The sequence below is a fragment of the Scyliorhinus torazame genome, chromosome 13 (assembly GCF_047496885.1).
Source record: "Scyliorhinus torazame isolate Kashiwa2021f chromosome 13, sScyTor2.1, whole genome shotgun sequence".
Classification (NCBI taxonomy): domain Eukaryota; kingdom Metazoa; phylum Chordata; class Chondrichthyes; order Carcharhiniformes; family Scyliorhinidae; genus Scyliorhinus; species Scyliorhinus torazame.
This window is the reverse complement of record NC_092719.1, coordinates 198,491,240-198,511,068: the sequence shown is the minus strand read 5'-3', so window position 1 is coordinate 198,511,068 and position 19,829 is coordinate 198,491,240. Positions and strand designations below refer to the sequence as shown.

The window sequence follows — 19,829 nt, the reverse complement described above, 5'->3', positions numbered from 1 at the left end:
TCCTTCTTCTTGCACACCAGTTAACCAATTTCAAAATCTACGATGAAGAATGTAGGAAATAGGAGCAAGAGTAGGCCATTTAGTTATTCAAGTATGCTCTGCTATACATTACAATCATGGCTGATCTTCTACCTAAATTTCATTTGTCCACTCTATTCCAAATTCCCTTAGTACCACTAAATCAATTGCTCTGTCTTTAACATGTTCCAACGATTGAGTATCCACAACCTTCTCGGGTAGAGAACTCAAAAGACCAAAAACTCTTTCAGTGTCGATGTTTCTCCTCATTCCAGTCTTAAATGGCAGACCCATTATTCTGAAAAGAGTCACCCACTACTTCTGGACACCTCAGCCAGGGGAAACATCCTTCAAATATCTACCCCATCAAGGCACTTCATATATTTCAATACGATCACCTCTCGTTCTTCTAAAATGCAAATGTGACCCTTCCATTCAAGAAGAAAGGGAGGCATAAAACAGGAAACTAAAGACCATTTAGCTTGACATCCGTCATGAGGAAGGTGCTAGAATCGATCATTAAGAAGATTATGACTGGGTACTTGGAAAAATCTCCTGGTAATCGGGAAGAATCAGTATGGTTTAACCTTTCGGAGTTCTTTGATGGAGCAACATGTGCTGTAGATAAAGGGGAATTTGTAGATGTACTGTACTTGAGATTCAAGAAGGCATCTGATAAGATGCCACATCAAAGATTATTGTAGAAAATAAAAGCTCTGAACGGCACAGTGGCTAGCACTCCTGCCTCACAGCACCGAGGACCTCGGGTCATTGTCTGTGTGGAGTTTGCACATTCTCCCCGTGTCTGCGTGGATCTCACCCCCACAACACAAAGATGTGCGGGGTAGGTGGATTGGAAAAAAAACTTGTGTACTCTCTTAAGTTTAAAAGAAAAGAAAAGCTCATTGTGTAGGGGTTTAACATTTTAGCATGGATAAAATGAATGAATGAAAATCGCTTATCATAAGTAGGCTTCAAATGAAGTTACTGTGAAAAGCCCCTGTGGTTGGCCTGCAGAAAACAGAAACTATGTATAAATTATTTTTTATTTCTGATTGGCAGGTTGTGACGAGTGGAGTCCTGCAGGGGTCTCAACTTTTTACAATGACTTAGATGAGGGGGAACTAAATTTGCAGATGACACAAAGATAGGTAGGAAAGTATGGTGTGAGGAGGGCATAAGGAGGTTGCAGATGATTATAGATAGATGAAGTGAGTAGGCAAAAATCTGGCAGATGGGAGTATAATGTGGGAAAATGTGAAATTGTTCACTTTGGAACAATATAAAGGAAGAATAAAAAAACAGAGTATTACATAAAGAGGGAGTGACTGCAGAATTCTAAGGTGCAGACAGAGCCAGGTGTTGCAGTGCATGAGTCACAAAAAGTTAGTAAGCAGGTTTAGCAAGTAATTAAGAAAGCTAATGGAATGCTATCCTTTATTACGAGAGGAACATAAAAGTAAGGCTACAAGGCTCCGAAGATATATGGACTCGAAACGTTAACTGTTTCGCTCTCCACAGATGCTGCCAGACCTGCAAAGTTTTTCCAGTATTTTCTGTTTTTATTTCAGATTCCCAGCATCAGCAGTATTTTGTCTTTATAAAAGTAAAGATGCTACTCTTCAATTATACAGGGCATATGTATATGGGATGAGACCACATTTTGAATACTGTGTGCAGTTTTGGTGTCCTTATTTAAGGAAGGATGTAAATGCATTGAAGGCGGTTCAGAGGAGGTTTACTAGATTAATATCTGGAATGAATAGGTTGTCTAATGAGGAAATATTGGACAGACTGGGCTGGTTTCCACTGGAATTTAGATGAAAGAGGGGTGACTTAATTGAAGTATATAAGATCCTGAATGGTCTTGACAAGGTGGACAGGGAAAGGATGTTTCCTCTTGTAACTGAGTCATGAACTATGGGCCACTGTTATAAAATTAGGGGTCACCCTTTTAGCTCAGAGAGAAGGATAAATTATTTTTTCTGAGGGTTGTGTGACTTAGGAACTCTCTACCTCAGAAGGCAGGATCATTGAATATTTTTAAGGTGGAGATAGATAGGTTCTTGTGAATCAACTTTTCAGGGTTAGATGGGAATGTGAAATATGAAACACAAATAGATCAACCATGATCTTTAGTGTCAAAGAGGTCTACAGCACAGAAAAGGCCCTTCGGCCCATCGCATCTGTACCAGTCTAAAACAACCAGCTCAGTAATCGAAATCCATTTTCAAGTACTTGGCCCATAGCCTTGTATGCCTTGGCATTGCAAGTGAACATCTAAATACTTCTGAAACGTTAGGCCTCCATCACCCTCTCAGGCAGTGATTTGCTGACTCCCACCAACCTCTGGGTGAAAAGGCTTTTCCTCACATCCCCTCTGAGCCTGTCCCTTGCCTTAAATCTCATTGAATAATAGAGCAGGCTCAAGGGGCTGAATTGCCTACTTCTGGCTCCTATTTTGTATGTTTGTAAATCTAGGGAATATAGTTCCAGTCCACTCAATCTGTTAAACAGGGAAGTACCACGGTCCTGGAAATCACACTTCATTGCACTCCCTCAAAGACAAGTTGTATGTATAACACCAGAATGGTCTACTGAATGTCTTGGGCGATTGTTGGCTCCAGATTGTGCAATTTCTCTTTCACCCAACTCTCCCAAAAGCACATGCATACTTCAGGAAAAACAAAACATGAAATGGATTTTACTCTGCAAACAGCCATCAGGAGGTACACAAAAGATACGTTGGTGATCCCTAATTTTCCTTCCTTCCCGGGAAATGTAGCAGGCAGCCATTTGACTTATTCTCTAGAAAGTTAACCTTCACAAGTACTGGAACGAGCAAGAAATCTTTTCACACAGCAAAAGTTTGAGAAGATATTTATGCCCTGTGAAGGGTGTAAAAGACGGTTTCATATATGCAGGTCATATCCATCCTCTGGTAGGAGAGAAATTTCTCCATGGTCTATGGATTCAGCAACAGCATCATAGTAGTGAATTCCTAATATTTGCTGTCCCGCTGCACTTTTCCAACATTGTACTATTTAAGCGGCAACTTTATCTTCCGACTCCAGTCTGGAGTGGTGATGTAGCTATAGAATCACAGGTAGGCCAGGATAGTAGACACTGAGGTGAAGAGATTTAAAATTAGCAGGGAGAGCCAGGACAAATCAGATGGCAGAGAGCTGCCATTTCAATATCACTATGTTGGAGCACTAGATTAACAGCTAATAGAAATGTAATACTTGAGGAAACAGAGGAAATGTATTTGTGGCAAATAGTTGATACAACGGGAGATGGAGGGCTGGGTTGGTAAGACTGATGTAGGGTCAGAGCGGTGGGGGGGGGGGGGGGGGGGGTAGTTTCTGCGTGCCAAGTGATTGGTGTCCTCATTGTATTGTCTTTTGCATTTTGATATTGTCAATAACTAAAATATTTGCAGGTTGTGCTTGCTGCTGCTGGTGGCTGCAAATACCTGGAGGCTGCTGTTGCTGAGAGTTTGTTTGCTTGCTGCTGATTCTCTTCCTTTTCTGTAGCCGGAAAGAAGGACAATTTTTTCTCAGGTACCTAGATCCTGGAACACTAGGCTCAGGGGGACATACGAGTCCAGAAGGCAATTTGGTTTGAAGGCAGAAGATGCTGCGGAACCTGGTGCGCAACATTGTTCCAAATGGGCCACCTGCTAACACTATTCAGAAATGTTTTTGCAGATTGCTGATGCTTTTGTTGCTGGTGTGGTGAGTGCTGCAAGTAACTGGCACGTCACCGTGGGTTAGACATGCTGCAGGTCAAGGATGTTCAACTGCACCTTGAGCAGGACCTGGTGTGCGACATTGATCCAAATGAGCAACCTGATGAAGATGTTGGAGAAATGCTTTCGCAGATTGCTGTGATTTTGTTGCTGGTGTGTTGAGTGCTTCATGTAACTAGCACATCACTGCAGGTCAAACATGCTGGGAGTCAAGGATGTTCAACTGCACCTTGAGTGCCAGTGGAATATGTGGATGCCAGGATTTGGTTCTGAAGAGTTTGGGACGTGTAGGAGGGCCTGCATAGCAGCAGCTCATGGACGGAGAATGGCATTGATACGTGGAACAACCACCAAGTAATGCATTGATGAACAAATCATTTCTACCACAAAGTTTAGAGCATGATAAAACATCCGCAGGCTTATCCTCAGTTTCTTTTGAGGAAGCTGCGAGGGGTGATACCATTGTATATCCTATGTTTTTAATGTAAGGAACGATCTGGGTCTGGACTGTGTGCAGAATACCTTTTACCGTACCTTGGTACACATGACAATAAACCCAAATCCAACTAGTGTGTTTGGTTCTTTTTTGTGAAACTGAGCTGAAATAGCTTTGTATTGGTACCAATATGGAACAGTGACGTTTCCTTGTTGATTAATGGTTAGTGTGGAATGTTACGTAGTTAATCTTTTCAAATCTTTGTTAATGGTGACTGTTTTTTGCCAAGAAAAGTATTACTCAAGTGGCTTCTCGTGGGTACACAAGTGACTTCTCGTGGGTACACAAGTGGCTTCTTGTGGGTACACAAGTGGCTTCTCGTGGGTACACAAGTGGCTTCGCGTGGGTACACTGCCATGTCTCAGACAATAATTATTGTGTCACATTTCAATCAAACCTTGAAGCCTGAAAACTTTGTCCGAACTCTAAAAACATCAGCACCATAGATGCAGAAGCCAACAATTAAACACTAAAAAGTTGGGCTTCAGCACTGGGGAGATCCTCATGACCATCAGGTAAGACTGTGGATCAGGGGAGGTCACATGAGCACGGTCTCCCGAATGGGGTCTGGGATCTAGGGACTCCCGCTGTGGCCGGGGGTGAATGTGCAGTGAGATTTTCCAGCACAACTGACGGGGTGGATGCACTCTGAGAGAAGGGGGACGCATGGGTGGGGGAGGCCCAGAGTGGAAGCTCTAATTGATTGTCGGTCTCTCTCCTTTTCCAATTCCTTATAGTTATAACAATATGGTTGGTTAAATCAGTCCCACAGAGGCTGTTCTCGCGGTGTTGGTGGCAGCCCAGGTGGCCAGACACCAGAGAAAGCGGCAGCAGTGTCGACGCAGGCTGGAGGTGGCACCCCATGTGCAGGGGGCCCGCTGCACACCTTGATGACCCAGCCGCCCATCAGGCCAAGGATGCATCCGGAAGGGGATACCAGCGGCACCCCAAGGTGTACAGGCATCATTGGTCTTTCAAGATGATGGACAGCATGTGCCACAGGAGACTCCACCTCAAAAAAGAGACAGTGCGGTACCTGCGCCACATCCTCACGGACATGGCATCAAATGGAGGAGGACACATGCTCGCGGTGGCCATGAAGGTCACCGTAACCCTGAACTTCTATGCAACCGGTTCATTCCAGGGCTTGAGCAGGCCCACCAAGATGCCCAGGCTACAGGATTTTCCACCATCGCCAGGATTCCCCAGGTCCAAGGGAAATTGGCAGCATGCATGTCGCCTTGCACGGACCGGGGCATCAGGGAGTGCTCTTCATTAACAGGAAGGGGTTCCACTCCCTGAATGTTCAACTCATGTGTGACCATCACCTCCAGATCATGCACATTTGTGCATGCTTCCCTGGGAGCGTGCATGACAGCGGCATCCTCGGACACTCGAAAATCCCCGGCGTCTTCGAAGATCACCCCAGGATGGTGGATTGGCATTTGGAGGATAAGGGTACCTGCTGAAGTCCAGACTGATGACGCCAGTACGGAGACCAGAGGCCAAGGCAGAGATCTGATATAATGAGGCCCATGTTGCCACTTGTGCTGTCATTGAGTGGGGCATTGGTCTGCCCAAAATGCTCTCCACACCTGGCACAGCAGACGACACGCTGGAAGAGGTGGGACATGCGGTTAAGTCTGAGGAGGCCGCGGACCAATAGGTGTTGGAGAACGAGTTCGGGGAAAAACCCCAGGCGGACAGGTGGTGGCAAGATTCGAGCATGCTGAGAAGACCAGGGAGGCCCTCATCCTCGCCCGATTCTCATGGATCGAGACTCTGTCCGTCAGCTCACACCTGCACAATCCTTCCTACCCTCCCCTGTCCCGCATTACCCTCCATCCCCCAACCTCACCCCTATTTCCTGCCCTTCCCACAGTCGTGACCCCCCCCCACCCCGCCAACCCTGTTCCACCCTCCAAGGGTCTGTGTAACATCGCCCCAAGAAGATGGGCCTGTGTCTGCACCATCAGTGAGCGGGTCAACATTCAAGCCAGGTAAAGTAAAAGTAAAGTCGACATAGTCCCAGATGACTAGAGGCTGCTTTCCACTTTGAGGGGGAGAGCTGATTGATGGTGATTTAACCTGAGGATCACCACACCTCAAGCAAGGGGCAAAGTTGAGAAGGCGGGCCTTCATGAATAACCTTGGCTGGTGCGGGAATTGAACCTGCGCAGTTAGCAGTGATCCTCTCACTTCTTTATCTCTCGTGGTCTGGGTGTGTCCCCAGGATGCACATCAGAGGCGGAGACGGCCTGCGGCTTTCTGCACCCTGTGGGGCCTTTGATGCCCTTGGCCAACGTCCTCTGGAGGGCCTGAACCGAGGGCCCGGCCCACATACCAGTGTCTCTCGCATCACTGTGCCACCTTGTTCTGCCTGCTGCCCTTAAGATGCACCAGGGTCAAGTGGGGGGATTGGGAAGAACTGGAGACCGCTGCCGTCTCCTTGGTGGCAGGCCTCCACTGCTTCTTCTCCCTGGGAGTCTCCATGGGACAGAGGGGCAGCTGGAGTGAGTTCTAGAGGCCACTGTATCATCTGGCTCTACTCGTCCTGGCAACTTCCCATTGTGTGTACCATGGTGTCGATACCCTCAACGATGCTCCTCAGTGACTGGGCGATGCTCTGAGCCATGCCGTGGGCACCACCACTCAAGAGGCTAACATTGTGCTCCAGGCTTTCCACTGCGGTCGCCACCCTAGCAGGGCTAGCCTTGGTGCCACGCATTGTCGGCATTATCCCATGCACCATAGCCTTTAGGACTCTGCCAATCGACTATGCACCAGCTGGAATGTCACTGACATCCCCTCCTGAATCTCACGGCTGTGTCCTATCATCTACATCTGTTCTAGGATAACCTTATCCAGAGGCTCAGCATCAGACTTGGACTCAGCTGAGACCACCGACTGCTGACTCCCTTGGATGTCTCCACCTGATGTGCATCAACAACTGTGCAGTGCTCACCAGATTGAGCCCCAGAAGCCTGAACACTAATGTCATCCATCTAGCTGTGTGTGTCTGCACTGGTGGAGGTAGGGTGATAGGTGTGACACGTCGAAGATGGTCTCCTCAGACCTCTCCTCTGAGGTGGTCTCTTGGGTGGCAGTGGGGGAATCCCAGATGGCCCAACCCCATGGATAGAGATCTTGCACAACAATGGACATGTGTTCAGTGACAGGGAAGGATCATTTTGTCTGACATTAACAACTCACTTGAGACAGGTCACCTGGGTGAAAGAGCAGTGAATCCTCAACTCGCCAACCTTGCTGTCAGTGACTGCTCTCTCCTCGGACAACACCGCAATTTCAGGGCCAATTCCTCATAGTGGGTAAGGAGTCTAATTTCTGGTACTCCGCTCCCTCCCCCTCCCTTCTTGGCCCTTTCCTGCTTATTATGGGTCATCTTCTTCTGTGGGGACAATGAGCGGGCATTGTGAGCTGCACGATTAATGGGTCAGGGAATGTCCATAGCAGATGGTATGTGTGGGCTCTGCACCTGGACATAAAGAGGTTGTGCTGGTGTCTGCCAGGGGGTTCTTTTTTCAAATAAATTTAGAGTGGCGGCATGCGGAACTGATGCCAGGAGAGAGTTGGTAACTTATCCTTGCAGCTCGTTGGAGGTCATTGGTCTTCTTCTGACATTGTATGGTGATCCACCTGGTCATGCTGCCCGCATTGACAGCCGCTGCCACTGACACCCAGGTGGCGTTGGTGACCATGCTGCTGGTCCTCCGACCCCCCTGTGGGATGGGTACAGGATGTCCCATTTTGCATTGACGGCGTTGAGAAGCCTGGCCAGGTCGACAACCTCAAAGCGAGGAGCAGGTCTGCGCGCGGCTATTCTTGTGTATTGACTGGGAGTGAGTGATGAGGGAGTGTTTAAAAGCAGCGCCCCCTTGTTAGTGGCGGGACTCTGAGGCACGAGTCTGGCGAATCAGACGGCGAGACAGCCAGTAATAGCGAGAAGCTCGTGGGGGCTCATTTCCAGCAGGAAGTGCTGTTAAATATAGGCCGCTTTCTCACCAACGTGGCTGTCGCGATACACCCAATGATTCGTGCCCAAAAGCTCTGTAAGTTTAATTCCAATTTATACACGAGTCATGGATTTCATGTTGGATAGAATTTTTGGACGTCATCTCATGATCAATATCATAACTTACAAAAACATTTTCTATTGATTATTGCTTCCATCCAGATTTGACTCGCGTTCAATGGAACATCGAGGGATGTCAAGTGTGAAGTTCATCTTGCCAAACATTAATGACAGATGAAAAATTAAACTTGCTACTAGGTGCAATATGTTAATGGTGTCAGAACATATAAGTAATTGAAGCACCTGCTTCACGTTTGTCAGTTTTCTGACAAGTGTCGGCTAAACATCACCAGCTACAATCATAACACAATTGGATCTTTACCTGACCGTTCTGACCTAGCGGTGAAGGGTTTGGAACTGCACCTAATCAGAAAGCTTCCCTGAATCTGAAGCAGATAGCAAACTTCTCCAGGTTGTCTTCCCACCCCAATTTAAGTTTTTTTTAAATTAAACAGATACCCATGCTTTGTAGGTCCATTTTCGATTTTCAAACAATCTTCCATCACACACAGTGTGAAGTGAACAAACATTGGACCATTTTCCACCAAATGCCAGCTCAAATCTAGCAGTGTGTACAGGATGTGAGATAAAGTTATATATTTTTCCACAGAGAAGTGGAATTATTCATCAACCATTTCCCTTTCTTTAAAACGTTTGTAAAAGAGTACATGTTGCAAGAACATGTCACATCATGATAGCTTGGCAAAAGGTTTCACTCCCTCTCGGTATCAATTAGATTAATGAAATTACTGCCTTACTTTTCCTAAAGGGATGAGAAGCAAGGACCACTGATCATCTTACCAGGCATCTCCATTTTCAATTGACTGAACTCCAAACAAATCATGGAGCAAAGTTAGCTTTGTCCACTCCCACAACGGCAAGTGTTGGTGCAAAACCCATACCCACTGAAGCACAGAAAACTACTAGACAATTAGCACCAAGAAATTCCTAATCTCTGGTCAATGTTGTCGCAGCAACATTCAGCTTTTCTCATGTTTCTTTGCCCACTCGCCATTTAAATTCTCTGCTTACCCCTAGCTGTGAAGTTCGCCGGGTGTTTACCCCTGCAAGCTGTGGCGTGTTTTCCCCACTGGGCGGCGGTTCTTCTGCTGCAGGCTCCAGTTTCACCTCCTCCACATCTGTGGTTGGAGTCTCCGGGTTGACATCGACACCAGGTTGACTAGCACTGCGCTCAACCACCTGTTCACGAGTTTTCTTTTTCTTCTCTAAGTTCTCAAATACCTGCATGATGGCTTCCATCTTCCGCTGCTCCCGCGACTGTGAACAATGAGCGTCAAAGAAAACAAAAAAACATGAACAAACCACTCAGAGGATCAAAATCTTACCCTCAACAACTTATTTCTTCTCATATCTCTCCATGGGCAAATATACTGTTCAGTTCCTAAGGGTCAAACCATTTGTTTTAGGTTCCATCATAAGCATCCTAGATTACTGCTACAATACTTAGCATTCTTTCTACTTTCCTGTTATCACTTTCTATCACTATGCCAATATATTTCTCTCGATCAATGCTAGTTTATTGTGGCTGCTACAAAAACAAAATACCCTCAAAGCAGGTAAAAATCTTGCCTTCCCCTCCCAACCTGAAACAGCATGCACACCCACTGAACTGCTGGATTTATTTTGTTTAGCTGACTTAAAAGAAAATGGAGATTTCAGACTTCAACCCGCAGCATTGTGCTTATTCAGAAATTCGACAAGCTCTCCAAAGAGTAAAAGCACCCTCTTCTTTCCATCAAGAGGTAAATGCATAATTTCCGTCGACACCGGCACTCCCAAGTGGCAAGCGCGTTGTGTTCCTTCAACACTGGCGCTCCCAGATGGCAAGCACGCTGTGCTCTCTCCATGCTGGCGCCCTCAGCTGGTTAAATTCTCCATCCAGATCAAATTCTCAATCCTTCCAAGATTTTAAGAGATACAAGATTATACTGGAGATTGGATTCTAGGCTCATGGACTCGGTCGTGGATTTTGCAACACAGATGAGCTCTTGAGATCTTGATGAGCTCTCTTGGATCTATCATATTCCAATTCAACAAAAATCAAACGTTTCTCACGCGACATGTACAGCAAAGGTTACAAGCATAAGAGTGTACAATCAGAACAGTTTTATTAAGGTGGTGTGGTTTTGGGGGGGGGGGGGGCTTTAGGGTCAAGTGTGGAAAGACCATGCAAAAAGAATGGTTTTCAAATAGGCATATTTAATTAGACTAGTTAAAATCCTAACCTAATATATGGGGAATAAATTGGCTGTTGATAATATCTTATAAAGCTGTACTATTCAAAAGATATCAACTAAAGCACAAACTGGGACTCGACTCTTGTGCATTACACCCTTCTGCACACTTCCACTTATCTAATTAAGATATGTAGTTTGGGGGGAGATTATGGTAGATGAGCTGAAAGGGAAATGGGAAGAAGAGCTAGGGGAGGAGATTGAGGAGGGGCTGTGGGCTGATGCCCTAAGTAGGGTAAACTCATCGTCCTCGTGTGCCAGGCTAAGCCTGATACAATTTAAGGTGTTACACAGGGCGCATATGACTGGAGCACGGCTCAGCAAATTTTTTGGAGTAGAGGATAGGTGTGCGAGATGCTCGAGAAGCCCAGCGAATCACACCCACATGTTCTGGTCATGTCCGGCACTACAGGGGTTTTGGGTGGGGGTGACAAAGGTGCTTTCGAAGGTGGTGGGGGTCCAGGTCGAACCAAGCTGGGGGTTGGCTATATTCGGGGTTGCAGAAGAGCCGGGAGTGCAGGAGGCGAAAGAGGCTGATGTTTTGGCCTTTGCGTCCCTAGTAGCCCGGCGCAGGATACTGTTGATGTGGAAGGAGGCCAAGCCCCCGGGTGTGGAGACCTGGATAAATGACATGGCAGGGTTTATAAAGCTGGAACGGATTAAGTTTGTCCTAAGGGGATCGGCTCAAGGGTTCACCAGGCGGTGGCAACCGTTCGTCGAATACCTCACAGAAAGATAGAGGGAATGGAAAAGAAGACAGCAGCAGCAACCGGGGGGGGGGGGGGGGAGACCAGAAGGACTCTCAGGGATGTTAGTGTATAAGTATAATATGTATAGGTTGTTGTTATAGGTAATTGTATACTGGACTGCTGAATTGTATTTTTGGAGAGTATTTATTTGGGACAAGGCAGTTGCCATTTAGTTCTGTTTTCTAATTTTGATGTTGTTTATATATTATTTATTTCTTGTTTAAAAAACTGGCCATTGTTATTTATATTGTCATATTACTGTGTAAAAGATACACAATGTACTGTTATGTTTGGCCAAAAATTTTGAATAAAATATATTAAAAAAATAGATATGTAGTTTGGATCTCGTGTTGGTACTACAACGTGCAACATTATAGGACTGCCATATGACCAAGAGAAATATTTGATCTTAGTTTTCATGGCGTCAAATGACAGAAGAGTATTTGGATTTTGTTTATTGTCACGTGTACCAAGGTACAGGGAAAAGTATTTTTCTGCGAGCAGCTCAACGGATCATTAAGTACATGAAAAGAAAGGGAAATAAAAGAAAATACATAATAGGGCAACACAAGGTACACAATGTAACCACATAACACCAGCATTGGGTGAAGCATACAGGAGTCTAGTGTTAATCAGGTCAGTCCATAAGAGGGTTGTTTAGGAGTCTGGTAACAACGGGGAAGAAGCTGTTTTTGAGTCTGTTCGTGCGTGTTCTCAGACTTTTGTATCTCCTGCCCGATGGAAGAAGCTGAAAGAGTGAGTAAGCCGGGTGGGAGGGGATTTTGATTATGCGCCCGCTTTCCCCAGGCAGCGGGAGGTGTAGATGGAGTCAATATATGGGAGGCAGGTTTGTGTGATGGACTGGGCTGTGATCACGACTCTCTGAAGCTTCTTGCGGTCTTGGACCGAGCAGTTGCCATACCAGGCTGTGATGCAACCAGATAGGATGCTTTCTATGGTGCATCTGTATAAGTTGGTAAGAGTTAATGTGGACATGCCAAATTTCCTTAGTTTTCTGAGGAAGTAAAGGTGCTGTTGTGCTTTCTTAGTGGTAGCGTCGATGTGAGTGGACCAGGACAGATTTTTGGGGGTCTGTACTCCATGGAATTTGAAACTGCTAACCATCTCCACCTTGGCCCCGTTGATGCTGACAGGGGTGTGTACAGTACTTTGCTTTCTGAAGTCAATGACCAACTCTTTAGTTTTGCTGGCATTGAGGGATAGATTGTAGTTGCTGCACCACTCCACTAGGTTCTCAATCTCCCTCCTGTATTCTGACTCGTCGTTATTCGAGATCCGGCCCACTATGGTCGTATCGTCAGCAAACTTGTAGATGGAGTTGGAACCAAATTTTGCCACGCAGTCGTGTGTACACAGGGAGTACAGTAGGGGGCTAAGTACACAGCCTTGCGGGGCCCCGGTATTGAGGACTATTGTGGAGGACATGTTGTTGTTTATTCTTACTGAATAAACTTATTTTACCAAGAAATAACTATCAATCTTTTATATATTATTTTCTGTGATATGGGATGCACCATATCAGTTTTAAAGTCATATCACTCCAATTTTATTATATAATGATACATTCTGTTGGAATATGACACATCTGCATATATACAATATTGAACAGATGTACTTGCCATAAGCAAATCACTCCTGCACACAAGAATTAAGATGAGATTGTTAATCTTCCTCAGGTTTAGATGCAACACACATGTTTACAAAGGAACGAGTGATGCTTTATTGATCTGCACCTATCCTGCTTGATATTACTGATCCTAATTAATACCTTTGCCAATTCAGGAATAGAGTTGAATAGATCTTGGAGGGTAATTCCTCAATTGATGAGTTTCCAACTTTAGTCACATTATCAGTAGAAGATGCTTTCCCAAATGATGGAACGGAAAGGCAATCAGTTGAGATTTAACAATAGGTTAGCTATTCATAGACTCACAGTAGGGATTAATGACTGGCACAAGGAAATCTATGGGAGGAATAAAAAATAAATTCATAGAATCAAACAGCACTGAAGGCAGCCAGTCAGGTCTATTGTGTTCATGCCAATTAATTAGTTTGACTTCCTTGTTCTTGTCCCATAATCCTGCAAATGTTCTCTCTATCTACCCTATCAAAACCCTTCAACTTATTTTGTTTGTGTCCTTAAAGGGGAAAGGAGAGTTATTTGGAAAGCAAATCAGCAACTAGACAGATCTATTTCGAAACCCGTTTGTCTCCTGATCTGTTGAGTATTTCCAGATTTTCCATATCTGTAGTATTTTACCTCTGTACTAGGCAGATAAGTTGTTAGAAACTAGAGTGAGATCCTGTTGTGATGATTAATAATCACATAGAACATCACAAGATGGTTGCAATGAAGCAGTATAGTAATAGAGGGGCAAGATGCATTTACATCTCAGGCAATCACATGTCATCTATTCATGCGGCAGAAGGAAGCGTCATTACATGCCAACAGTAGTTCAAGGTTCTATTGGCAAGAATCAGAATGGACTGAATTATTACACAAGCCACAAATAACATGACTAAAGAAGAGCAGTGATAATTATGTTAAATACAAGTGAAGGATGAAAAAGGGGACAAGCAGGGAGAGAAGCCATAGCTTGCTGAACACAGCCAGAGTATTGGAGACCAGAGATTGAGAGTTCAAATGTTCACAGGTTATGAAACTGAATTCAATAAATGTGGCTTTGTATGGTCTAATAACAGGGGAAGCAAATGACCATGAAAGCTCAATCATCATCACAATCACATCCTTTAGGAAAAAGGACACAACTCCAGTGTAACAATACATGGTCAATCTTTAATGTCCCTGAAGTGGTTAAACGTACCGATCATCTCATCAGGGCAACTAGTAATAGGTAATTAATATAGCCTCATCAGTGTGGTGCATGTACTTCCGGTGGCAGTATGTAGGTGGAAGACATACACGAGGTGGCTCCCGCTGGCCGTGTTTTTCTAACTTTTTTTCCCCATGATCCACTTTTACCAACCGGCCGACCTTCGGGACCCATGCCGGCCAACCTTTGTAACACACCATTTTCGCTTACCTTTAATGTGACAGGTGAGCCTGTTTGGTCCTCACAATCTCACGGCAATCAGGTTGACATGAGGAGAGGGCAATGTGCATATCAGGTGCAGAGTTCAGCCAGTTCCTTTGTGCTGCCTTCATTTTTGTGAGGACGGAAATTTCAACCTCCCACATGTAGGTCAGCGTGAAGGGCAATAGCACCTTGCTTGTTTTACAGCACTGGATACTCCATGGAGACGCTACTCCAGAATGCTGACTGCCTCAATACTTGTGGTGTGTTTTTAATGTGATGTCACAGGTGAGGCGCAGAAGTTCAGTCTCTTCATTTGGAGTCAGCTGTAAGTCAATAATTGACTCTGGGGTCTCAAACGCAAAAGGATTTTTCACCCACCTCTTCTCTCTCAAATTCTGAAACTTCTCTTCTGGAAAGTGGTGACAAAAACTGTTGGTCAGCACAGCCAGGTGTGATTGAATAAGACTTATCAGTGTATTGACACTTCCCTTGCGTAGCAGTGTGGGGAACATGAAATAGTTTTGGCTTTGTACTCACACTGTTCAAACTTTCAATTACTTTTGGAAAGCATCTATTTCTTCACAGTGCCCAAAGCAATCATCATTCTTCCCTTGCAATTTGAGGTTCAGTTCGTTTAGAATTGAAAAGATGTCTGCAAGGTAAGACATAGTTAGCATCCAAGTTTCATCACCAAACGAATCAGCCAGAGGGGAGGATTTCTGAAGGAGGAAAGCGTGGATTTCGTACCTCAGCTCGTAAACTCTGACAAGCACCCAACCCCTTGACAGCCAACGCACCTGTGTAGAACAATAAATGTATGTGCTCGTCCCCCATATCGGAACACAGAACCTCAAAAAGCCTGGCATTATGAGATTCATAATTTTCAGAATTCCTTTCAACACCACTTCAAGATCAGGTGGAATTCATTTTGATGCCAATGCATCATGGTCAATAAAGCAATGATTCCAAACAATGTCCTGACCAGCTACCTCCTTAATCCTTATTATAAGTATATCAGGGGCAGCACTGTGGCACAGTGGTTAGCACTGCTACCTCACAGCACCAGGAACCCGGGTTCAAATTCCGGCTTTTTGTCATTGTCTGTGTGGGGTTTGCACTTTCTCCCCATGTCTGCATGGGTTTCCCTCCGGGTGCTCCGGTTTCCTCCCACAGTCCAAAGATGTGCAGGTTACGTGGATTGATCATGAAAAAGAATTGCCCCTGGACTTCCGGTGATGGCGGGCGGGAGGCGGCTGCACAATGGAGAGCTCCCGCTCGGGAACGGCAATTTCGGGGCTTTAAGCCCGGTCCCAGGGTCCACGGAGGCGGCAGAAGCAGGGAGTAGGCACGGAGGAGGCACTGAGAAGACACAGGAGGGAAAAAAACCCCAAAGAAAAATGTCGAGGGTGAGCAAAAAAAGGCCGAAAAAAAAACAGCTGGAGGTACGTCGGGGAGTGGAAAGGTCACCGCGGGGTCACCAGGAAAAATGGAGGCTGGAGCACCAGGGAAGGCCGCACTGCTTATGGCTGAAGAAATAACCAATGTGATGGCTGCGGAATTTGAAAAGCAGTTGGCGCAGATTGCGAAATGCATGGAGACGGTGAGGAAGGAGATGAGAGAGGTTTTGAGTGTGATGGTGGAGGAGGCGGTTTCCCCGTTGAGGACGGAGGTGGCGAGCGCAGTGGCGGAGGTGCGAGAGCAAGGGGAGGCGCTGAAGGAAGTGAAGGAGACGTTATTGCAGCACGGTGATCAACTTGCCTCGATGGGGAAAGAGATGCGGAAGGTGATGGATACTAACAAGGATCTGCGAGGAAAAATGGAAGACCTGGAAAATAGATCCAGGCGACAGAACTTGAGGATTGTGGGGCTGCCCGAAGGAGTTGAAGGACCGAAGCCGACTGAGTATTTTGCCGCAATGCTGGCAAAACTACTGGGGGAGGGGGAGGACCCCTCCCGATATGAACTGGATCGGGCTCATCGGTCATGGAGGCCTGTACCAAAGGCGAATGACAGTGACTCTGTGCTTCCGTAGGTACAGGGTGAAGGAGAAGATCCTGAGCTGGGCCAAGCAGAAGCGGGTGGGGCAGTGGGCTGGAGCTGGCATACGTGTATACCAGGATTTTACGGTGGAGCTAGCAAGGAGGCGGGCTGCCTTCAACCGGGTGAAGAGGGCACTGTACATTAGCAAGGTGCGGTGCGGCATTGTATATCCAGCAAAGCTGAGGGTGACTTACAAGCTCAGGGGCTTTTATTTTGTAACGGCGGAAGCAGCGGAGGAGTTTGCGAAAGCAGAAGGACTGTGGCAGAACTGACAAATTGAGGAATGGCCATGTGCCGATGTAACCTCATGACTGTATTTTCTTCATTTTTGTATCACTGCGCGCGGGAGTAGAGATTAAAGTAGCCAAGGTGGTATATATTTGGACAAGGTAAGGGACGGGACTTTCACTCAAAATGAGAGTTCTTTGGGGGGGTAGATAGGCGGGGTTTGTGCGCTAAAAGGGGCTTTCCTGGGGCCGGGCAAGTGGGAAAGGGACCCGGGCGGGGGCCCCCACGCTGGCCGGTGTGTGCCGGCCAGTGAACAGGAGTGAGGTGGGGGGAGGGGCTGCGGCCATCGGAGCCTGGCAGAACAGGGTCCGAGTGGTCTAGCCGGGGTGGAAAGTTGGGGGGGGAAGGAACCGAGGGTAGGGGGAGGAGTTTTACAAGAGGCAGTGGACGGGAGGAGCTGGAGACCTGGGGTGGGGGTGTTTTGGGGGGGGGGGAGCTGTGAAAGATTAAGGGTGACTGACTGCGGGTAATCCCTGATTTCTTTTTGTCATTTGTTTATGTAAACATGCGGGTTGAGGTTTGGGGGTTGGTGGGTAGATGGGATCGTTGTTGTTATTATGGGGACTGACATATCTTGCTGATTATTGTTTATTGTTGATGGATGTAAATGTGGGAGAAAATGTGAAAATGGAGGAGAATAAAAAAAATGTTTTTTAAAAAAAGAAAAAGAATTGCCCCTTAGTGTCCAGGAATGTTTTAAATTGACAATGCCGGCCAGGATTACGGGGATAGGGCGGGGGAGTGGGCATAGATATCGTGCTCTTTCAGAGGGTCGGTGCAGACTCGATGGGCCAAATAGCCTCCTTCTGCGCTGTAGAGGTTCTATAAGTCCGCAGTTTCCCACAGTCATATTGGCTGCCCCATCGCTTGTGATTCCTCTGCAATGAATCCAGCGTGTCTGCACTTTCCAACCATGTAAATATTCAACGCTTAATAAATTTGTGCGCCAGTCGTGCTGGTAATGTCAGGCAGCACAGTAAATCCTCAATAAATTCATTGTGCCAAACATACCTAATGTAAACTAGCAAGGTTGCACAATGTGAAGTGTCTGTATTTCCAGCCAGTTGTATTGAGAACCTCTGTGCTGACTTTAAACAAGAAATAAGCTGGACTTCTAAATTCTCAGTCGTATCACAATTTCGACGAGCCACTGTGCTATCACTAAGGGGGATGCATTTCAGTTTTTCAGCTGACCTCTCATTTAGGACCATAGAAGCCTGTCTAATGCTGCAGGGAGAATTAATCTCTCTGTGTGGGGCATTTTCTCTTTAGCTACATAGTAAGCTACCATGTAAGAGGCTAATTGTGCTTTGTCATTCAATGCTCCATTTCTGCTGAGGACTTCAGCTGATGATGTTCTCGCTGCATCCTTTGAAAAAAATCAAAAGGTTTGTCCTCAAACCTGCCATGTTTAGTCTTCAAATGCCTTTGAAGTTTTGAGGGTTTTAAACTTTCATTTGTCAGTATTTCCCTGCATATAACACACATGGACTTATGCGTCCTGATTTGCATTGACAAAATTAACAAAGCCATACCTCTCATCTTTATACTGTTATGTTCTGATTTCAGTTTCTTCTTAGTAGGTAGTTCACCAGAGGCCCTGGAGTACTGTACACAGCTCACACTCGCACTGCTTTGTCTTGCCGTGGACTCTCCTGAGTGGTGCTCTCCAGCAGATTCAGTAGTGAGATCCTGGCCTGTTTGTCTCTGGCCCTCTCTTCCTTATAACAAAACGATCCAGCTTCAGTTCTGTTGCTTGCTTGCTCACAGCTCGAAAGTGGAGGAATCTCTCCTCGGTGATTCAGGTTTTTTTAAATTTAAAAACCCACTTCTTTAATGGAGTAGGGTACCTACAAAGGTGAAATGCCCCGAAAGCCCAAGGGGGGGAAAAGCTTGAAAGTAGAAGCCTGTCGACTGAATCAGAGGCTTCTTGGGGCTCGTCGGTGGAAAAAATGATGGAGGCAGCCTCTGTGACTCCAGCCTCTCCACTAACGGCTGAGACGCTCACTAGATGGAGGTAGCGCTTTTTAGGCATAGCAACCAGATTGCCTCTCAAGCGGGGATGTCTCTGATGGCCGATGCAAATAAAGCACTGAAGGCCAAAATGAATGATTTGGAGAATCGTTCCAGGAGGCAAAATTTCCGAACTGCGGGGTTGCCAGAAGGGATGGAACGCCCAACTCCCACAGAGTATTTTGCGAAGATGTTTGGGAAGATGGTGGGGGAGGGTGGATTCATATCCCCTACCGAGCTGGACTGAGCCCACCAGACACTCCAACAGAAGCCCTGTCCCAACGACCCACCGTGAGCAGTAATCATGAAGTTTCACAGCTTCGAAGAAAATGACCGGCTCCTGAGATGGGCAAAGGAGCATCGCAACTACAATTGGACGGCCACACCATCAGGTTTCATCAGGATGTGGGAGCAGAGCTGTCAAAGAAGCTGGCGGCATTCAACAAGGCCAAAGCCGCTCTGTATCAAACAGAGTCCGGTTTGAGGTAGTGTACCCAATGTGGCTAAGAGTGATTTGAGGGGAAAAAACTTTTTTTTGATGTGCTGGAGAAGGCAGACGTGTAAAGAAGCATAGGCTGGAGGGACTTCCGGTGACGGCGGGTGGGAGGCAGCCACATACTGGAGTGCTCCCGCTCGGGAACAGAAATTTAGGAGTTTTAACGCCCGGTCCCAGGGGCAACGGAGGCTGAAAAAGCTGTAAGAAGGCACAGGGAGAAGAAATGGCCAAGTTTGGGGAAAAAAACGGCCATGAAAAAGGGGGTTAATGAAAGTCCGCCGGTGAGTGGAAAAGTCAGCGTGAGAACTGTAAGGAAAGCGGAGGCCGGAGCACCAGGGGAGGCCACATGGTTCACAGCAGAAGAAATGACCACGGTGATGGCAGTGGAACTTGAAAAACAGTTCACAAAGCACATGGAAGCGATGAAGAAGGAGATGGGGGCGTTATTGAAAGTGCTGGTGGAGGAGGCGATTGCCCCGGTGAGAGCGGCGGTATCAATCGCAGCGGCAGAAGTGCGGGAGCAAGGTGAGACGCTGAAGGAAGTGGAAGAGTCATTATCGCAGCAGTGATC

The 19,829-nt window shown here is 46.4% G+C and overlaps 1 protein-coding gene across 16 annotated transcripts in view; it reads right to left on the bottom strand.

The window, feature by feature from the left end:
* Positions 1–19,829, bottom strand: part of setd5 (SET domain containing 5) — a 248,224-nt gene that overhangs the window by 68,798 nt on the left and 159,597 nt on the right. For 15 of the 16 annotated variants that reach the window (XM_072472824.1, XM_072472838.1, XM_072472830.1 and 12 more), the window contains one exon: positions 9,391–9,636. The exons of the other annotated variant lie outside the window; for it this stretch is intronic. In XM_072472824.1, coding sequence (XP_072328925.1) covers positions 9,391–9,636 — 246 coding nt within the window. The remainder of the gene's footprint in view (positions 1–9,390; positions 9,637–19,829) is intronic. 16 annotated transcript variants of the gene reach the window in all.